An 18,518-nucleotide genomic window follows, 5' to 3' on the forward strand; every position below is an offset into this window, starting at 1 on the left:
TGATTATTGATGCATTTTCCAAATGGGTTGAAATTTTTCCATGTGCAACACAAGATGCTATTACAGTAGCTAAAGCTATTTGTAAAAGAATAATCCCAACTTTTGGCATACCACAAGTGATAAGAAGTGATAATGGTACACATTTTGTAAATCAAGTGATAGACAAAATGGTTCAACATCTTTGCATTGATCTAAAGAGACATTGTAGTTATCACCCACAGAGTGCAGGATTAGTTGAGAGAACTAATGGCACTATCAAATCAAAGTTAAAGAAATGCATGGAAGAGACAAACAGACAGTGGCCTGACTGCATAGACTTAGTTCAACTAAGCATGCGTATCACACGCACAGCAGGTCAACCTTTAACGCCTTTTGAAATGTTGTATGGACGTTCTTATAGGTTACCAGACCTTGATCCTACACAGCAACATTCTCCAGATGATGATGCAAATTTAGTGGATTATTTGAGAAAAATGTTTACCACTAAAGATGTGCAAAGGACAAATCAAGTGCCAGATTCCTTTTTATCTCCACAGGACACTTCACCAGTGCAGGTTGGTGACTGGGTGTTTGTGAAGGCCATAAAAAGGAAGTGTTGGTCCAGCCCACGGTGGGAAGGGCCATTCCAAGTCCTGCTGACTACACCAACAGCTGTCAAGATTGCTGAAAGGACGTCTTGGATCCACCTGTCACACTGCAAAAAAAAGCATCTGGGTGAGGCTAATTCCAACTGCTAGGTGGGGAAGTCTGACTACAAAGGGAGGCAGCTGTATAGAAGCTGCTTGTCTCAACGTCAGCGAAGCAGGGGAATCCACCTAGTCTTAGGGAAGAAAGCACACCAGATCTCTTTTGCACTACACGGATCCTACACTGTTAGAGGACTTGAGGAGGTGATGTGCTAGTAACCTCTCCCTCCCGAAGATAGGTACATATCCACCATGGCGTGTCCAACTGGGCTAAGAGACAGTTTATTTTGTTTACTGTTCCTGCCATTCCTGACAGGAGCAACCACATGGATTAGGTTCTTTTGGAATCATTATCCACCTGCAAGAAGAACCACCAACGAGGAAAGACTAAATGTTTCTCGACGATGGCTGAGTATTGATGAACATGATGTTTTGAATAGTCCAAAAATGAACATAACTCACCTGTATATGACAAATTCTTGGTATAGGTATGTTATGTTACTGGCTAAAGAAAGGAATAGATCTGATTGCTATGTTTGTTCTGTAATTCCAGCTTCATCCCTACATCCTAATTTGCAGGCAAAGCAATTTTCTGAGTGGAAAAGCGACTGTGTTATTGAATATAGTACCAGAGGGTATATTAGTACTGGAGCCGTCACCACTTCAAATGGTACGCTTGTAAGACCGAGTTGCAAGAGTTTGTATCAGTTTAAAAAACTGAAATTGACAAAATCATTAGCTCCATATGCTAGTGTGGAACCAGGAACTGTGTTTCCACATTGTGTAACTAACAACGGCACAGAATTTTTAGGAACTTTGCCGACAAAGATGTGTCATGAACTTCTTGTTCCCTTCACAGTCCAGATAATCAATGACAGAGTTTCCCATGGTTATGCAGTTCCCTGCCCTGGAGGACGTTGTGTTGGATCTAATCCAGATTTGATGCTAGGTAACAATGGTACTTGTGTGGTTGATCAAATGTTTTGGTTATGTGGGCAGGCCCTCTACCTCAGTCTGCCTAGAGACTGGAGTGGGATTTGTGCTCCCGTAAAGGTCACAGATCACACTTTCATAGTTTCTGCAGTCCATGAGCCTCACCTGAACCATAGACATAACCTTATTGATGTCAAGCCACATGATTCCATTTGGGGATCAGATGTACCTGAAGACCATAAACTCTGGAATACTGGGCAAAAGGTAACTATGGCATTGTTTCCCTGGGTAGGAACTGCTAAAAACGCTCTCAGAATTGAGACCATTGATTATCGATTAGGTTTATTTTTGAACGCTACAATTAAAGCATTTAAAGGCTATAGTGAAGAAATGTCAAGCATGAGACTTATGGTTCTACAGAACAGATTGGTTTTGGACTTATTGGTTGCTCAGGAAGGAGGTGTTTGTAAAATGTTAAATGATACCTGTTGTACATTTATTCCTGACAACACCGATGAAGGTCACAGCGTCACTGAAGCATTACATCAACTTGAAAAGGTTCAGCAGGCAATGCAGGATGACAGGAAACCCCAATCTTGGGATTTCTTCTCCTGGTTTGCTTTTGGTTCCTGGTGGCAACTTTTGTTAAAAATAGTGACACCTATTCTTATGGTACTGATCATATGTTGTGTGTTCACTATGTGCATTTTTCCTTGTATTCAATCTATGATTTCCAGAGCAGTGAATGGTGGAGTACAGAGTGTTCTTCTGATTCAAGAATACAACTTGTTATTAAAGGGAGAACAAGATGACTGTAATGATTTTGAAATTGAAATGACTTGAGAAAAAAAAAAAAAAAAAAACTTCTCATCTGAGTGTAAATTGAAAGTGTTATGAAAATGAAGATGTCACAGAAAACTGAAAAGAGATGTGATATTGGATGTGAGATTTTGACATTTATCAATGATAAACAGGTGGGAGTATGTGAAGGAATTTGTTTTATTATTATCATTGTTTAAATGTATTTCTTTAAATGTTAACTTAGATTGACCTTTTTACCTCTTCTCAAAACAGTTGTGTGTTTGTTCATCTGCTTCTCATCCCAGCAAGGAAGAGAGGGGGGTTTACGACACACTGTCCTGAGCTGATAAGGGATACTGTTTGAAGTTAGAATCCACCAAATGGGTCATTATACAACACCCCCTAATGAACTTTTCCTCTTTGTTTTGAAACTGTTACCTCCTTCTTGTGTTCTTAATAAAAGGTGCACAGGGAGAGGCAGAACCTTTGAGAAGAGCAGCGTGTTGGTTGTCTTCTGTCACACTGGCTTCTTCTCCCTCGTGCATGAGAAACTTGATTCTTGTTGTGGTTTGTTGTTTATAATTGTGTTTTTCTTTAATGTCTAGATGCATTTATCTGACAATGGCTAAAGTTAGAAACTCTGTGTCTATAATTTTAGGTTATTTTATGTCGAAACAGCACAAAAAATCCTCAGATTTAAACTCAGAATATTAAACTAAGTTTGTTTAAAAAAAATAGATGTTTTCTGTAAAGTTAAAGTGTCATTATCTGTCACACACCATTTTTAACCCCCCAATCCAACCCCCTTAATGCTGAGTGTCAAGCAGGGAATTAGAAATTCTAAAAAACATAATAATAAAAACATTTTCAGTATGATTTCAATGCCATCATTCTGTCAGTCTAAAAATCTGATTTAGTCCCCAAGTCATTCAAAGTTCATCATGCAAACAGCCGCGAACACATGACAGCGCTTAACAGACGAGCAGCACCAGCTGACCATGGCGTCTTCAGCTCGGTGGTCGACAGTCAGGTGTTGCAGGTGAACTTGGTGAGTGTCGACAGCAGACTTGCATCAAGACACAGAACTACTGGCAGAGTTTCCCCAGGGTTGGCTTTGGTGGAGGAGCTGCAACAGTCTGGGCAGGCATCACCAATCAGAAAAAAAAAACCTTTGGTTCTTGTGGATGGTCCAGTCACTGCAGGTTCTGACCTCATGGACATCATAGAACCATCATCTTCCACCAGAACACCCCCAACTTCCCGTTCAGGGATGATAATGCCCCACCACAGGATGCCAGAACTGTCACAGCTGGACTTAAGGAAGTGGGCGTGGCCTCATCCTGTATGGCCAGCAAAAACTCTGACCTGAACCCCATGGAGCACGACTGGGACCAGCTGAAGCAGAGACTGGATGATCGAACCCCCAAGTGACCGGGCAGAACTGCATGAAGCACTTTTAGAAGAGTGGAACTTTTCAGGTGCAGCGTCCTGCAGCGGTTAAGGTGTCGCCTATTCTTTTGTTTACAGGCATGGAGAGGAAAAAGTAGAAAAAGTTGTTTTCATGTTTTCTCGGTTCTCTTGGGAAATTCAACTTTCATCTGTCTCAGTTTTCCTTCCACCCAAAATCAATTCCAGGCCATTACTGAAGCAGAAGGAGGAGAGGAAATTGCTCTTTCTGCAGAAACTCCTTCAATGCAAATGCGGTTATTGAGAGCACGGCCCCCGGGGGGGCCTTCAAGTGTCTGAACCGTCACGGCGTCGGTGTCGGCGCGTCTGGACCAGCGGCCAGATTTCACCCCGTTGACTGAACACGACCGATTTGAAGCAAATTAAAATTCATCTGCGAGAATCTGAAGTGCATCAAGAAGATCCACGGGGAGTGGGGGTGGGGGGTCAGGGATGGGGGGGTCCACACTTCACTTGAAACGACTAAATGACACTCTGAGGAGATCTGCTGGTTAATGACACACACAAAAACATACACAGACACACAAACAGAAAAAAACACACAAACACATGCCACACACAAAAGACACACAAACAGATAAAAAAAATCCCCAGCAGACAAAAATACACAAAATAACACACACACAAAAACATACACAGACACACAAACAGATAAAACACACAAATACATGCCACGCAAAAAAACCCACAAACAAATATAAGCATAACGATAGCAACAATCTGAAAAACAACATAAATGTGGCACCTTTGTTTTTCTGTCATGCTTCCTGCTGGCCAAAGAAAGTCTTCAAAGACAGGTGGTCCCAACAAAGAACCCTGCAGGACACCATGAGTTCACTGTGGAGGATTCAAACCTTAATCAGGAAATAGGACCTAAACAGGACAAAAGCTGCAGAAATGATTCTGCTCCTATCAGGTCTTATCGTAGTCTCTTACTTTTGGAAAAGAACAGACCAGGGAGGTTCACCAGCAGTGTAATGAATAACCAGCGGTACTGAAGAGGCTGAATAGTGATAATTGTAGAGACGTTAGAAAGAGATAACCGCTTTAAGCAGGTTAGTTTCCTTCAACACACTGTTCTGACATGATTCTGACCTCCGCATCAGTAGAAATGAATGACAATCAGATTATATTTGTCATTAAACCTGAATCTTTCTGTTCATGTGGGTCAAGAGCTGACTTATGTAAAACTAAAGCTGAAATCTGACACTAAAGGCAGTCTCCTTATTATGAAAATTCAATTAGTGTTTTCTGTTTCTCCAGCTGAATTCCATTTCATGCTTTTTGATATTTCTAAAGCTCATCATGAAAAATGCCTGCATGCAGTTTGATATGAAAATGAAACTTCTGTCCTCCTGGCTTTGATATCCTCTTCACGGAGCTCCAGATTTAACTGTTTCCCAGTTTTCAGGGCATCAGCCAACCGTTTTTATGAGACAGAAGTTTCAGCTAAAACCTCAGAGTTGAAATATTTCAGATACAATCACATTTGATCTGAATGCAGCATCCAGTTGTGGCTCAATCAAAAAAACAAAAATCCAACTATTTACAAGAAAATGTCATAACTGCTTTGTTGTGATAAAATGTTAAGCCCCTCCCTTGTTTCATTGTTCAGACAGCCCCGCCCCCTCCATTAGCGGACATAGTAATCGTGTAATAACAAAATGGATCCATTCTCGGACCAGATATAATTCTGAACACATTTATTTGTCACCACAAACATCTGTCCGGCTGTAACATCACATCTATTCCCACATCTGCAGCTCTTTGATTGCAGCATCTGTGGTTTTTAGTCTTATTTTGAAAGTCCTTCTTTCCTGAGATGCTTGAGTGTTTTTCCTGCAAACATTCGGATCAAAACCATCCACTTGGGTTGTGCCTGGAGCACACGTGCTGGTTTGATGGGGCAGAACGGTCTCTGAGACTCCAGCAGTTTCTGCACCTGCAGCAGCTTCCTCCTGCGTCTGCTGCCTTGTTCCTCCTTTCTTCTGCCTGGTTTTCCTCTTCTCTTCCCTGTGATCAGCACAGAAAAAGACGGTTTCATCTGCAAACATAAGTACTCTGTGAATGAAGCAGAGTCCATTTCTGCTGCTTCCTCCCCCTCATGGTGGAGTCTCTGCAGGATGATGGAGAACACACGTTCCTGCTTCAGCTCAACAGCAGCCCTCACAGGAAGCCGCTTCCTTCCAGAGGTTTCTGAAAAAATCCTAAGGTCTCGGAAAGCTTTTCAGGTTTGTCACGCGTCCTTTCTTCTCCCCCCTGCAGGACAGAGAGCACTGCGATTTTTATCTGTATTTCTGAGAAATTGTTTTTTAGCCGGCGGCTGCTGCTGTTCACAGCAGCGTGACTTTCCGTTACCTCCTCCTTCATCACAAACTGGAGTGGGATGATTGGACTCTGGATGTGGATGCCTGTGGTCCTAACAGCTCCTCAGCCTTGGCTGGCGTACCGGATCACTGCCGTCCCGCGGAGGATGTTTGCACAGCAGCACTTTACTCACTTGAAAGCTGCTTTATCTGGAAAAAAATAAAAGAACATGAAAGGTTTCAGATATTTGCAGAAACTGTGAAGATGAAGTCATTATTTCCTGTTGGTTTAGGTCATTCAGACCTGCAGGTTGGTCTGTCTGGTAGTCATGAAGGAGCTCTAACTGCAGAGCATTCAGGACTAAAGAAAAGCTTTTGGTTTAACAGAGATTATACCACAGTCCGGGTGAATTCTTGATTCTGATTGGCAGCTGGGTGTTCATTAAAAAGGGATAATGCACGCCTAAAAAAGAATTTCCTGTCACTTAGCTTAAATGTTCTGTATCAAAGCGCTGGCTTCTTCAAATCAAACTTTATCTTCATCATCTGTACAAAAACAAGCGGTAAGAGGAGAACTTTCTCTCTAAACTGAGGCTGTATTTAACCCATCGAGACCATCGGCATAAATATAGCTTTCCTTTCCGCTGCACTCAAGGTCAGCGGTGGCTGAGCCGGCAAAGGGCAACACACCACCCAACAAATAGTCCCCTTTGTGGGAAAAAAGCGATCCAAACAAAAATAATAACAAGAATAAAGTACTAGGAACTGGTTGAATATTAATTTCTTTTGTAAGTGACCGTGGTATAAGTGGGTTCATGGCCTTCAAAGAGTGCATTATCAGCATTAACGCACTTCACGGAAGCAACCGTCCGATGCAAATCTGCATGGTTCCTCTGCTGACAGACTTACGATTAGATGTGTTACTGGAAAGTCTCACTCCTGGTTTTCCTTCCAGTTTTTCTCTCTGCTGTCTGGAGCTGCATTCAGCACGTAACGCTACTAGCGGCTAGGGGCGGTCACTTCAAACACATTAAATCACTTCTAGCACTTTTAATCGCGCGTTAGAAAACAACTCATCTTTAGTGAGGTCTCTGCGATTTATGAGCCCAAGACAAGCCGTTTGGTTGGAGAACACGCATATCAATGTTGCTTTTTGGACCAAAATCTCTTTAGACCAAACATTAGAGTACAGATTATTAAAATGTGTTTTACTTTCGTGTTCCCCAAGGCAAAGAAAACTTTTTCTTTTGGCTTTGTCCTGTTGGGCAGTTAAAAGATTAACTGGGACTACAGTCACATTTTCTCAAATTATTGTTTATTTTTTTATTTACTGACCTTTTATGATATGCTATAGTGTGAAATTCCTTAATTTTGAAGTTCTATTTACTAGAAACATGTAACCTGTTCTATCCTAGACACTTTAACGTTGGGAGTTGGGTCATCTAGACCCACTAGACCAGAGGTGGGCACTGAGGGCCGCATTCCTGCATGTTTTCCAGCATACCCTGCTCTGGCATGTTCTAATTGGCTGGACACACCTGAACCAGGTAATCAGCCATGTAGGGCAAGACTATCTGGAAATCATGCAGACACACCGGCCCTCGAGGCTTGGAATTGCCCACCCCTGCACTAGACAGTGCTCTGAACCCTTTTTTCTTCAATGATTTGTGATCTTCACTGGTGTCCATGGATGACATGAAATCTTTCCACCTTTATCCACCTTTGTCATGGTAGGGAGAACACCTCAATGGAAGGGGGGGGGGGGGGGGTCATCTAGGATAGAACAAGGGTTAATGAAGTTTTTCTTTATCTTTAAAAAGCCATCACTTCTAGGAATTATTGATTCCTTATTTTACTTATCTTTTAACGAGTAAATAACACCAATAAACCAAATTGAGTTGTTGGTGTTTGTATTATTCTAAATTTTGATTCTGATACTTTCACTTTTACTGCAAATGAATATTGGCTCCAAATATCTGTCATTAGCCTTCTTGACTACTAACAACCAGTATCTGTATCAACCATAAAAAAAGGGATAACTATAATTGTAATTATGTGTGTGTGTGTGTGGATCTCTTGTCAAATGTTAGGAGATTCTTGAACTCAGATTGAGTTCCTGATCTCTCTGATTCCTCCAGTTTTAACATAAAAACCACCTTCCTGGTCTCCGACATTTGGGTTCTTCCTGAACCAGAATTTAATGTACCTAAAGCCAGGTAATGTATTCCTCTTAATGCAGAGGTGCCATTGATGATGCTTTTAATCCATATCTGAATGTTCTTTAACAATTTCAATTCCTGCCATTCAAATGGAACTTCATGTATGACTCACGAGAACAAAGGAGAACCTTGTTCCTGGATGGTTCCTCAGAAGACCTCGGGTCTCCCAGCTTGGACTTCATTTGGCGCCTCGGTTGAAGCGCTCCAGGACGGTGTCGTTGGTTCGCTCAAACAGCCATTGCTGGCTCAGGGAGGTGGGGTCACAGGTGTTCATGAAGACTCGCCGCTCGCTCGCGCTGCTGTCGATGCAGCTGTTGCTGACCGGGTGAAACAGACTCTTATCCTGCAGGAAAGGAGAGGAAGAAGGCGGCGGCGTCCTTCTTTTAGTTCCATAATCGGAGAAGTCAAGGCTTCAGCATCAACTAAACTCTGCTGCGTTGGATAAAAACGGGAACTGGACGTTGTAGAACACAGCAGGGCCATAAAGTAAGTTGAAATGCTGAGAAAAAAATAAGTTTATGTTGCAAAAGTAAGAAAGAGATTTTCTAGAAGTATTTCTGTTAACAGTCAAACTGGTGTTTCAAAAATGTTCTGGTTCAAGCTCAATTAATGAAATCAACTTTATCTAAACAAATTGGCAATTTAAGACGTTCATTTGCAAAAACTAAAAACAACAGTCTTTGCAAAACTGCAAAATGACATTTAAAACGATTAAAAGTACTTAATAAATTAAATGAACTGAGAAGTTTCCACTATTACGATGGTCTCAATGCTCAAATACTTTAAATTTGGGTTAATTTTTTAAGTAGAACAGTCCACCCTGCTTTGGTACTCTCCATTTTTTCCTCATTTGCATAGACATTAAACATCAGAGGAGCTCAGTGTCTGACACAGATAACGCTTTGCTGACCACAGCAGTCAGAGCAGCACAGTTGGGAATTGTCAGGCCGTGTTTTCTTCCACGCTACCTTCCTGTAGCGCCACAGCTGGTTGCCCTTCATGCCGTGACAGTCGTACAGCGTGACGGGGCTGTGGTGGGAGACGGCATCAAAGCAGACCTTCCTCGTGTGCATGGGGTCCCCCACCCGGATGTCCTCCCTCCAACCAAATGTCAGCACCTGCAGGGAAAGCAGCGGATTCTCTCCTGTTTGGTTTGTGATGTTGCTTCCAGTTCCACACCTGCAGATCTGTGGATGCTAGAAGTCTTTGCATGCACCAAAAATCAACACCTTACACATCAAACCCGTTGGTGTTTCCCGTTTTAAGTCTGTCTGGGTCTGGGGTTTCTAGCCGTAAACGTACAGACTGAAAAGTGAAAGTTTGAAACCTTTTTGGTTGTATTTTAACCACATTTTTCACAAACATTTAATAAAAATGCCAGAAAACATCATCAAAAAGGACAATGTTCTGTAACTGATGAATCAATGTTAACATCAAGTCATCAACCTTTTTAAAAGGATTTCAATGCCTACAAGGGGGGGGGGGGGGGGTAAAAATAATGTAAAGTTTGACCTAACAGACAAGTGTTTCTGGTTTTTCATGGCCTTGGGTTTGACTGCAGAACCGAATCGTTACAGATTTTTTTAAATTCCTAAATCTTCATCGTCGTCATATCAAGGAGCAAATAGAACCAATAAAAGCAGTGAGCATCCTAGTCTCCGTCTGTCAGATGGTTGGAAAAGCCGTTCATGGGTGTGGGGTACCTGTCCGTGGCTCCAGCTCACGTCCCCCCGTCCCTTCACGCAGCTCTCCAGCCGGATGGGGCTCCCGGACACAAAGTGCTTGATCTCCATGCACATGCCGCTGCCCACGCTGCGTATCTGCACAGGGAAAACAAGAACAACGCGGTTGTGGACACAGAAGGAAGCTTTTTGCACTCGTGGGGAGGCTCACAGGACGGTTTGCCTGCAGGGGGGTTCCAGGTTTCCCAGGTGGGGGCAGATTTTTTCAGAGCGATGGGTCAGAAATGTTGCAAACATGTTTCATCACTTTTCTTTGTTTCCATCCTGAGCTGGAGCTTAGATATCTGTGACTCAGTGCAGGTCCTGCTGTCTTTGACACTTCCCACAAGTCTTTCTTTAGTTGTGGGTCAAAGGATGACTCACGCTTTTCCTTTTTGAAGCCTGTAGGTGCAGCGTTTGCATCCATAGCAGATCATCCCATGTTTCCTCAGTTCGGAACTATATTTATTCAAATTGTTAAAAATATGCCAAAAATCTTTAGAAGAACTTGTAAAATTGAATTTTTAATAAAGTCCTTTGGGGTGCAGCTTCTAGAAATATATTTACTATTTTAGCTGCTATTTATTGCATTTTAAAGACTGTTGATAATGTAAATTCTTAAAGTAAAATTTTTGACTGAACATTTTAATACCATTCAACTACTTTCATGGGAATAAACATTTTTACCTCTGATTTAGCTATTTCACATCTCATCTCACATCTTAATTTGTTCAAACACTTTCAACGTTTTCATTCAACTTAGTTTGTGAGTCTTTCATATATATTTGTTTAATTATTTAGCGTCTTCTTGGAGAACTCCAGACCAAAAATCTTTTTAGAAATTTATTAAAAAAAAAAAAACTTTTTTACATTTTTTTGTTTGTTTAATTTAAAGAAACTTTCTGTGAGACTCAATTCGTTTTTTTTTTACATTTATGTCATCTAAATCAGTGTTTTTCAACCTTTTCTGAGCCACGGCACACTTTAACCTTAAAAAAAATCCCGCGGCACACCAGGATCCAAAAATTAAAAAACAAACAAACGGAGAAACTCAGTCTGTATTGATCTACAGCCCCTCCCTCCACAATTGCACATGCATTTTTGAGATAATTGTTGCAGAAAAAAGCTCGAAACTGCAGCTGTTTTTTTCTAAAAGATGCAATAAAAGTTAAGTTAGAAGATTTAAAAACAGTTTGATGTGTGTTCGTTGGTTTCAAGACGTTTAACAACAGATCTTGTGCGCTGTCACTCTCACAACCCAATGCATCATGGGAGATGTAGTGCATAAAACGGCCGGCGGAGATCGCTTTTCGGAGCTTCATTGTGTTGTTCACTTGTTCCACGGTCTGATACCGGATTCTGTGGAAAGCTACACCGATAAAGACGAGATTTAGCTGGTATTTTTGTTAAAACTGAGCGAGTTTACGAGCTAAATCGGGACAAGGAAGTGAAGACTTTAACCACTTCTGATTGGTCAGACTGATGACATGTGATTAAGCTCCCCAAGAATGATTGGTGGAGACAGTTAGAGGGCCGGGACTTTTCTAAAATACAGCCGGAGCTGCAGCTGAATCGCGGTACTGTACAGTCATTCTTATCAAAATGTCTTTAATAAAATAAAATGAACGCAAAGAAAAAGTATTTTACGATCTTTTATATTCCTAACTACTCAGTGTTTTATCAGGGCCTGTTTGGATGAACAGAGTGCTGAAATCCTGGAGATGGGAAATGCTTTTATATCAATCAGTTAATGAGGGTGATTTCCCACGGCACACTAGTGTGCCGCGGCACACTGGTTGAAAAACACTGCTCTAAATAGTGGTAATTTGGAGAGGAAATAGTATAAAAATCTACTCTCAGAACAGTCAAAATGCAAACTTTTTGGGTCTTTATTCTTCTACAGTTGAAATAGAATGTTTTGATCCCTAACACAACTGTGTCACGTATGGTATTTGTGTTGCATTTCAGTGTCTGTCACTGCTTTCCCTTCATGTTCTCACCTCTCCCCAGGCGGCAGCAGGGGGCTCCACTGGTGGGTAGTGTTTGGGCAGATCCCAGGCCACCTCCTCCATGAACCACCTGAAGTTCTTGCAGTTGAGGTGGCTGCGCAGCTCCTTCTGGGCCGACATGTCTCCCGCAGACAGGTGCCGGTACTCGGGCCGGCGCTGGTAGACGTACTCTGCGTACTCATCCATCCACACCTCCGCCACACGCTTCAGGTTCTGTATTGGATGACAGAATTTAACAAAATGGAGGATTGAGTGTGTTATGAGGATTGAGTGCTGCTACGCTAACATGCCGTGGTTTAATACAGCAGAAATGATGAAACAGTCCTGGGCCGAGGCGGAACCACTGTCAAATAAGCTTGCAGTCTGCAGAACATCCATGACCGATCTGCTTGGTTGCATTTTGTCGTGAGGGCTCTCAGTGTGCCGTCACCTTTGCCAGGCTGATCCCACCAGGAACCTTGTAGGGGACGTACTTCCGGTAGATGTGTCCCACCCTGGAGCACGGGATGTCCTCCATCCGACCACCACACATCCACACCTACAGAGATTGAAAGTGACAGAGAGCACAGACGCAGAGCTGTGAAGGGGAAGGAGATGGCAGCTGATGCCGGCACAGGAGAGAAGGTACGAGCGCAGCGGCTATAACAGGATTAGGAATCCACGGAGATGAGATGGCAAGCAGCAGGATAAGAGACTGACCTGCCAAAGGAGCTGGAATGACTGTTTAAATTTAGCCATCACAAGGAAAAATTATGCAAAGTATCTGCAGAAGCTTTCCAGGAAAAACGCCGTCTTGTCTCTTTGAATTATGCTGAAAAATCTTCCTGCAGGTTTGAGTACATGTGAAGTATCCTGATGTGCTTTTCCAACTAAAACAAACCCTGCTTTACAGCATCTTTCTCATTTCATTTCCTTACTATTGTTTCCCCTGACATAACACAGACATTAAACATTCCTCATTTTAATCCTCCAGCTGCAACAAAGACGCCTGAGACTGTTTCTACACCAAATCTGTAGGTTAAAAAAACTAATTACCAAAAAACAAAGAGAGGCTCAGCAAAGCAAGAACACGGCTTATAGATATTGAAAGACTTTTGTCTATTAAAACTGTACTTTTATACTAGAACAAGATGAGTCTCTTTGAAAATCCAGAGAACAATAACATCAATACTTTAGAGAATGTGAAAACACTAAATGAAATGTTAAATGGTTACATGACGGGTAAGGAAAGACCTTAAAAAAGCTTTAATAATCTGGTTCTTCAGTCCAGACTGGCTGTGGGGTACAAAAAACAAAACACCCCCCCCCCCCCCACACACACACACACACACATAAAATAGAAAAGGAGAAACTATAAAAAGTGAGGTGTCAGAACTGGTTTATGAAAAGGCTAAACACATGGAGCACTATAGTGGTGGAGAATCCTGGGCTGCAGGAACCAGAACCTCCACACAAACAAATCCATTTGCAACCTTCAGTTGTCGATAATTATGCTGATTGGTCGAGATGACATTGATCAAGAGTTGTTTTTTAAAGTAATCACCAAAATGTAATCCAAATGCTGGGTATGGCAGAACCGTCTGTCATTTTCTACCGGATGTTCCTGTGGGTTTTCTTTCTTGTATTTGTCCAGAATAGAACGTCACCTCGACTGAGTCTGGTTCTGCTGGAGGTTTCCTCTCCACCGACACCTTTTGAATGGTAATATCCATGTTGGTCACCTACATGGGGGGGTCAATAATCTGCAGTTCTGACGGTTTGGCCTCATTTGCATTGTCTTGACAGAATTGGATTCTTTTGATCTGGGTTTTTTGGAGTTACATGGAATGTAACACGTTTAGGGGATTTTAGCCTTTTTTTTCACCTTGACAGAACAAACCACCACTTAAAAAAAACAGAATTAAATTAAAGTTAGTAAGAAGTTCTCATTTAATAGAGCTAGTAATTTCCAGGAAACAAAATTTAAAAAAACAAATTATTTTGAAAGTCATTGAAAGTCAATAATGGGATTTCACCTCAAATCTGAAAATTCTTCTTGGGCTTCAAGAAAAAAAAAAGCCTGTGAAAATGAAAAATTGTGACAAATGTAGAAACATTCTTTGAATAAAACTCATTTACAGTTGAATAGCTGAAAGTAAATTTCATCCCATTGTATCAGTTTAGACAGTACTTGTAGGTTTTCTATCACTTCAAATGATCAAACTCTGATTCTGTTAGTATGATTGGATATCAGTATATTATGTCTTTCTTGTTTGCTGTTATTTATGTGTGTAGTGCCAGCTCTGGGACACAAAATCTTTACAGCAATAATTAGCAGGGTTTAAACATTTGCAGGTTTTGGTAGCAGTATGTGTGACTACTTATTGAAGTTGGCTAATGTTAGGGTAGAAGATGTTCATGATAGAGTGAGGTGGAAAAGGATGATTCGCTGTGGCGACCCCTGATGGGAAAAGCCCAAAGAGAAAGAAGATGTGTGACTACTTATTAATACATGTGAAACTTAGAGAAAAGTTTCCCTTTGTTTCAGAAATTTCCCATCATGCTTTGCAGACATGTATTGAGGTTTCATTTTTCCTGCCTCAGGAGCAGCTCTGTGCCTGTGAAATGTTTGCACATCCTCTCATCCTGCATGGACGCTCGGCTTCCTCGCCGCTCCTTCCGCCGTCACGCCCTGCCATCGTCTTGCTGTGAGAGTTGGAAACTGTTGGTGCTCCCATTCCGGCAACACCAGGACCAGGCTTCAGATTAACTGTTTCAGTGAACAAAATAATTGTGTTTCACATGTGGGAGCAGCCCGGGCGCCGGTGGGACCAGCCGCCCGCTTCTGGGGATTAGAAGGGGAGTCGTTAATCTTCTCTCCTCAGGAGACTGGGCTGTATCTGCTAATGGGGATCTTAATAAAGAGGGAACCAAATTGAATATCTGAGCTCATGAAGCAGACCTAAGAGGCACAGCTAGGCATGTAGTGATAGCTGTACTTTCACAGGTTTGATAATCTAGGCTGAAATAATAACTTTGGTTTGGGATATTAGGGGAATAATTACTTCAAAAGATGAAAGCTTCAAAGCAGCATTAAAATCATGAGAGTTTTTCTCACCAGGCTCAGCCACGAGTCATGAGGAACCTTATCTGTTTTATAATCCCACAGCCTTTTCCTCTCAGTTACTGCCAAAAATGTTCAAACTTTGTCCTTTTCTCTGAATAACGTTTGAGATGTAATGGTGAAGGTTGTCATTTGTCCGAGTGGCTTCATCTTGAGTTTGAGTCACTAGGGCTGGACAATAAGGCCAATAAATAAAATTTAATTCAATTTCCGATGTTTTTTCTCCCTCCTTTTGCGTTGTTTAATACAAATGATAGGATACATTTAACAAAACGGCTTTAACTTCCTTGGTTACTGGCTCAGAAACAAAGAGAAACTACGTACAGGCGGTGAAATTGTTTGCAGAACGATGCAGCAGGTGCTTTGTGAGCTCCAGCATCGTGTGCAGAGAAACACTTCTTGCACTCTGAGTGTCTTTGTTTCAGTTGTCGTACTGCCACTTTTGGTAGCTACAGACTTCAGACATGGATTGAAGTCTGAAGTCACAACCTCAGTGGGCAACATGTTAGTATTGACACACCAGCCGAATTGGCCGATAGATTAAAAAAAATCCACTGTCCAAGCATATTCTTCACCAGACAAATGATTTCATTATTTCACTAAGAAAATCCAGAGATGGTCCCAGATCTCCAGTCTGGGACCAAACCCAGTCCTCTGGGATGACACACCTCCAGAGGACGGACTGGGCTGGCAGCAGTCCTGAACTTGATCCGGCTGAACAATTTGGGGACCAGACTGGAATTGCTCCTCATACCAGAAGAACCCAAACCTCTTGGCTGGTGTGAGGCAAACGAGGACGGTATGTTCATTTCCCCTGAGGCCCCTGTTTGAGTCCACTGTTCAATAGTAAATTTAGTACTTTTACTTCCACCTATTTTTTCTTGTTTTTGGCTGCTGTGACAACCCAATTTCCCCCTGGGGATCAATAAAGTCCTATCTTATCTTATCTTAGTAAAATGTCTTGTTCTTTCAGAGACAGTGAGGCCAATGTGGAGAGGGGAGTTGTGAAAAGGGAATATTTCTTAAAAACAATGCTTAAACACAGTATGCATGCATGCTTCTTAAAATAGTTCCCTGCATGCGTTTGAAGCACCAGAATATGGAATTTAATGTTATTAGCACCAGCTACAAATGAAAACTCGTCCTTTTCGTTAATCATGTCCTAACTTCTGGTCCTAAATGCAATTATTTATCTCTTGTATTTTTTTCCTTTTTTTGAGCAGAATATGCAATTTACACTTCTGTTTACTTTGCAACTGCTTCCTGAAATTCCACATCACTAAAGACTTTGAACCCATAAGAAATAAATAAAGGAAGGTTTTTGGAAATCATTTGTTGTTTTGATGTTCCATGAAATGTTTACATGGTTTATTTGCTGTTTATTTGTTACTTTATGTTTGCTGTATTGTAAAATTCAAATGGAATACAATACAATTGATGATTATCTGGTGTTTTTACCACCCTCTTTGCCTTGAAGCAAAAAACCAACAACGAGTTGAAGGGGAGAGTGGTGATCAATTTTATGACTGATGTTATATTAGGGAGTCAAAAGTTACCCAAAAATGGGGTGAAATTGTTTTTTTCTCCAAAAATTCAAAAGTCAGGCTGTATAGATTTCAGCAATGTGTTTTTCCAAGACAGCTGAGGATACTGATTACACTGCGAGCAATTTTCACCACATGCAGTCACATGCTGCTTAGAGAGCCTCACAGAAGGAGAAGGGGGAGTCAGGGGTGCGTAGTGACTGCTTAACAAGTTAGAGTCCCACTGTCTGTCACGCACCTAGGTGAGTGAAATCTGTCCCACGCATTTGACCCATCTCCTGGGGGAGCGGCGAGCCGCAGACACAGCCGTGCTCGGGAACCATTTTGTGGATTAACCCCCCAATCCAACCCTTTTTTAAATGGTGAGTGCACTGAGGCATTGAGTCCCATTTTTAGAGTCTTTGGTATGACTTGGCGTGGATTTGAACTCACGACCTTCAAGTCACAGGGCGTACAATCTACAACGCCGCTCACAGCTTCAATTGTTTCTTATTTTTTCTTTTTTCTAACTTGTCCTGTCCAACGGCTAAGCAAACTGCTTAGCTGTAAGCCTCATCTGTTTGCCCCCACCACAGCAGCAGTGGCAGCCGGGACCCCCCAACACCCGCACATTACAGCAGATAGAGAAAGACCTTCAATTGTTTCTTGGTCTTAAAAACAATTTTATCAGGAGACACAGCAATAATGGAGGAAGCCACAAAGAATCAAGTCCTCTTGTCCTTCCTGACACCCCTGAACCAATAGGAAAGCAGAAAGGACTAAAACCGTCTGCTTACCTTGAAGGAGATCTCGTACTGTTCGCCTCCCCAGATCTCCAGACCGGTATCGTAACCCCCCAGCTCCCAGAACCACTTCCTGTCCACGGCAAACAGCCCACCAGCCATCACAGGCGACCTGGTGACACAATTAATCAAAAACAAAGAAGTCAGTGGGCAGCCAAGTGTCAGCAGGAGCAACACAGGGTTCAGAATCTGAGGACTGTGAGAACCAAGTGGAGGATTTGCTCTCCACATGGGTAGAGTAAATCCTGTTCACTCCTGTCAGCTCTGAAGCTTTTAAAAAATATTCTTGAAGTGTTTTTAAACAGCACTTCAAAATGATCCGTCATTGAATTCATGAAAAATGTCGGCTGGTTCTCTGTCAATGCTGCCAGCGGGAGTCAGACTTTAAGATAAAACCAGGTGATTCAGAAAAAAATGGACAGAAAAAGGAGGAATAAGACCCAACATTTAGTGTAAATAGTCCTTTCTATGGCCTTCTTTGAATTAGTTTAGTTCTTTTTTTCAAAGGATGCCTTCTTAACAGTGGTCCCAATCCTTTTTTTTAGGCCACAGGTTTGATGTCACAGTATTTTCACACACCGGTCAGTACTGGGCTAAAGCTGCCTTTTATTTTTGTTTAAACTTCTGGTTTCTGGAAAATCTGAACATGAAATGTAGTTTCAAACGGCAGATTGCAGTTTAAACTTTGTTTGTACTCATACGTTTTCTTTAGGACCCACTCAAACGTGATTTTGATTTTTCCTCAAACGTCAAAGTGGATGTTAAAAACGGACACCAACTCCGCCCACGTCCAACTTTAAAGTGCGACAGATAAATAAAACAAAACTAAATCACACAACCATCATAAAACTGGTATTTTTTTAATATAATGATAATCCTGTGACTTTAATAGCAGTGTATCTGAAACATTAAAGAGTCAGTCGACGCATATTGTGCAGGGTGACTTG

At 41.8% G+C, this 18,518-nt stretch overlaps 1 protein-coding gene across 2 annotated transcripts in view; it reads right to left on the reverse strand.

The window, feature by feature from the left end:
* Positions 1 to 5,573: 5,573 nt before the first annotated feature.
* LOC101160340 (polypeptide N-acetylgalactosaminyltransferase 10) overlaps positions 5,574 to 18,518 on the reverse strand; it is a 48,060-nt gene continuing 35,115 nt past the window's right edge. The window contains exons 7-14 of one of the 2 annotated variants that reach the window (XM_020709176.2): positions 17,566 to 17,683; positions 12,573 to 12,680; positions 12,134 to 12,355; positions 10,116 to 10,232; positions 9,381 to 9,530; positions 8,541 to 8,755; positions 6,246 to 6,403; positions 5,574 to 6,146 (exon numbers count right to left, since the gene is read on the reverse strand). In XM_020709176.2, the coding sequence (XP_020564835.1) occupies positions 8,591 to 8,755; positions 9,381 to 9,530; positions 10,116 to 10,232; positions 12,134 to 12,355; positions 12,573 to 12,680; positions 17,566 to 17,683 (880 nt within the window). In that variant the 3' untranslated portion in view covers positions 5,574 to 6,146; positions 6,246 to 6,403; positions 8,541 to 8,590. Of the gene's footprint in view, positions 6,147 to 6,245; positions 6,404 to 8,524; positions 8,756 to 9,380; positions 9,531 to 10,115; positions 10,233 to 12,133; positions 12,356 to 12,572; positions 12,681 to 17,565; positions 17,684 to 18,518 lie in introns of both variants that reach the window. The other variant, XM_011483983.3, reaches the window with a different exon arrangement.

This window comes from Oryzias latipes, chromosome 14 (genome assembly GCF_002234675.1).
Source record: "Oryzias latipes chromosome 14, ASM223467v1".
Taxonomy (NCBI): domain Eukaryota; kingdom Metazoa; phylum Chordata; class Actinopteri; order Beloniformes; family Adrianichthyidae; genus Oryzias; species Oryzias latipes.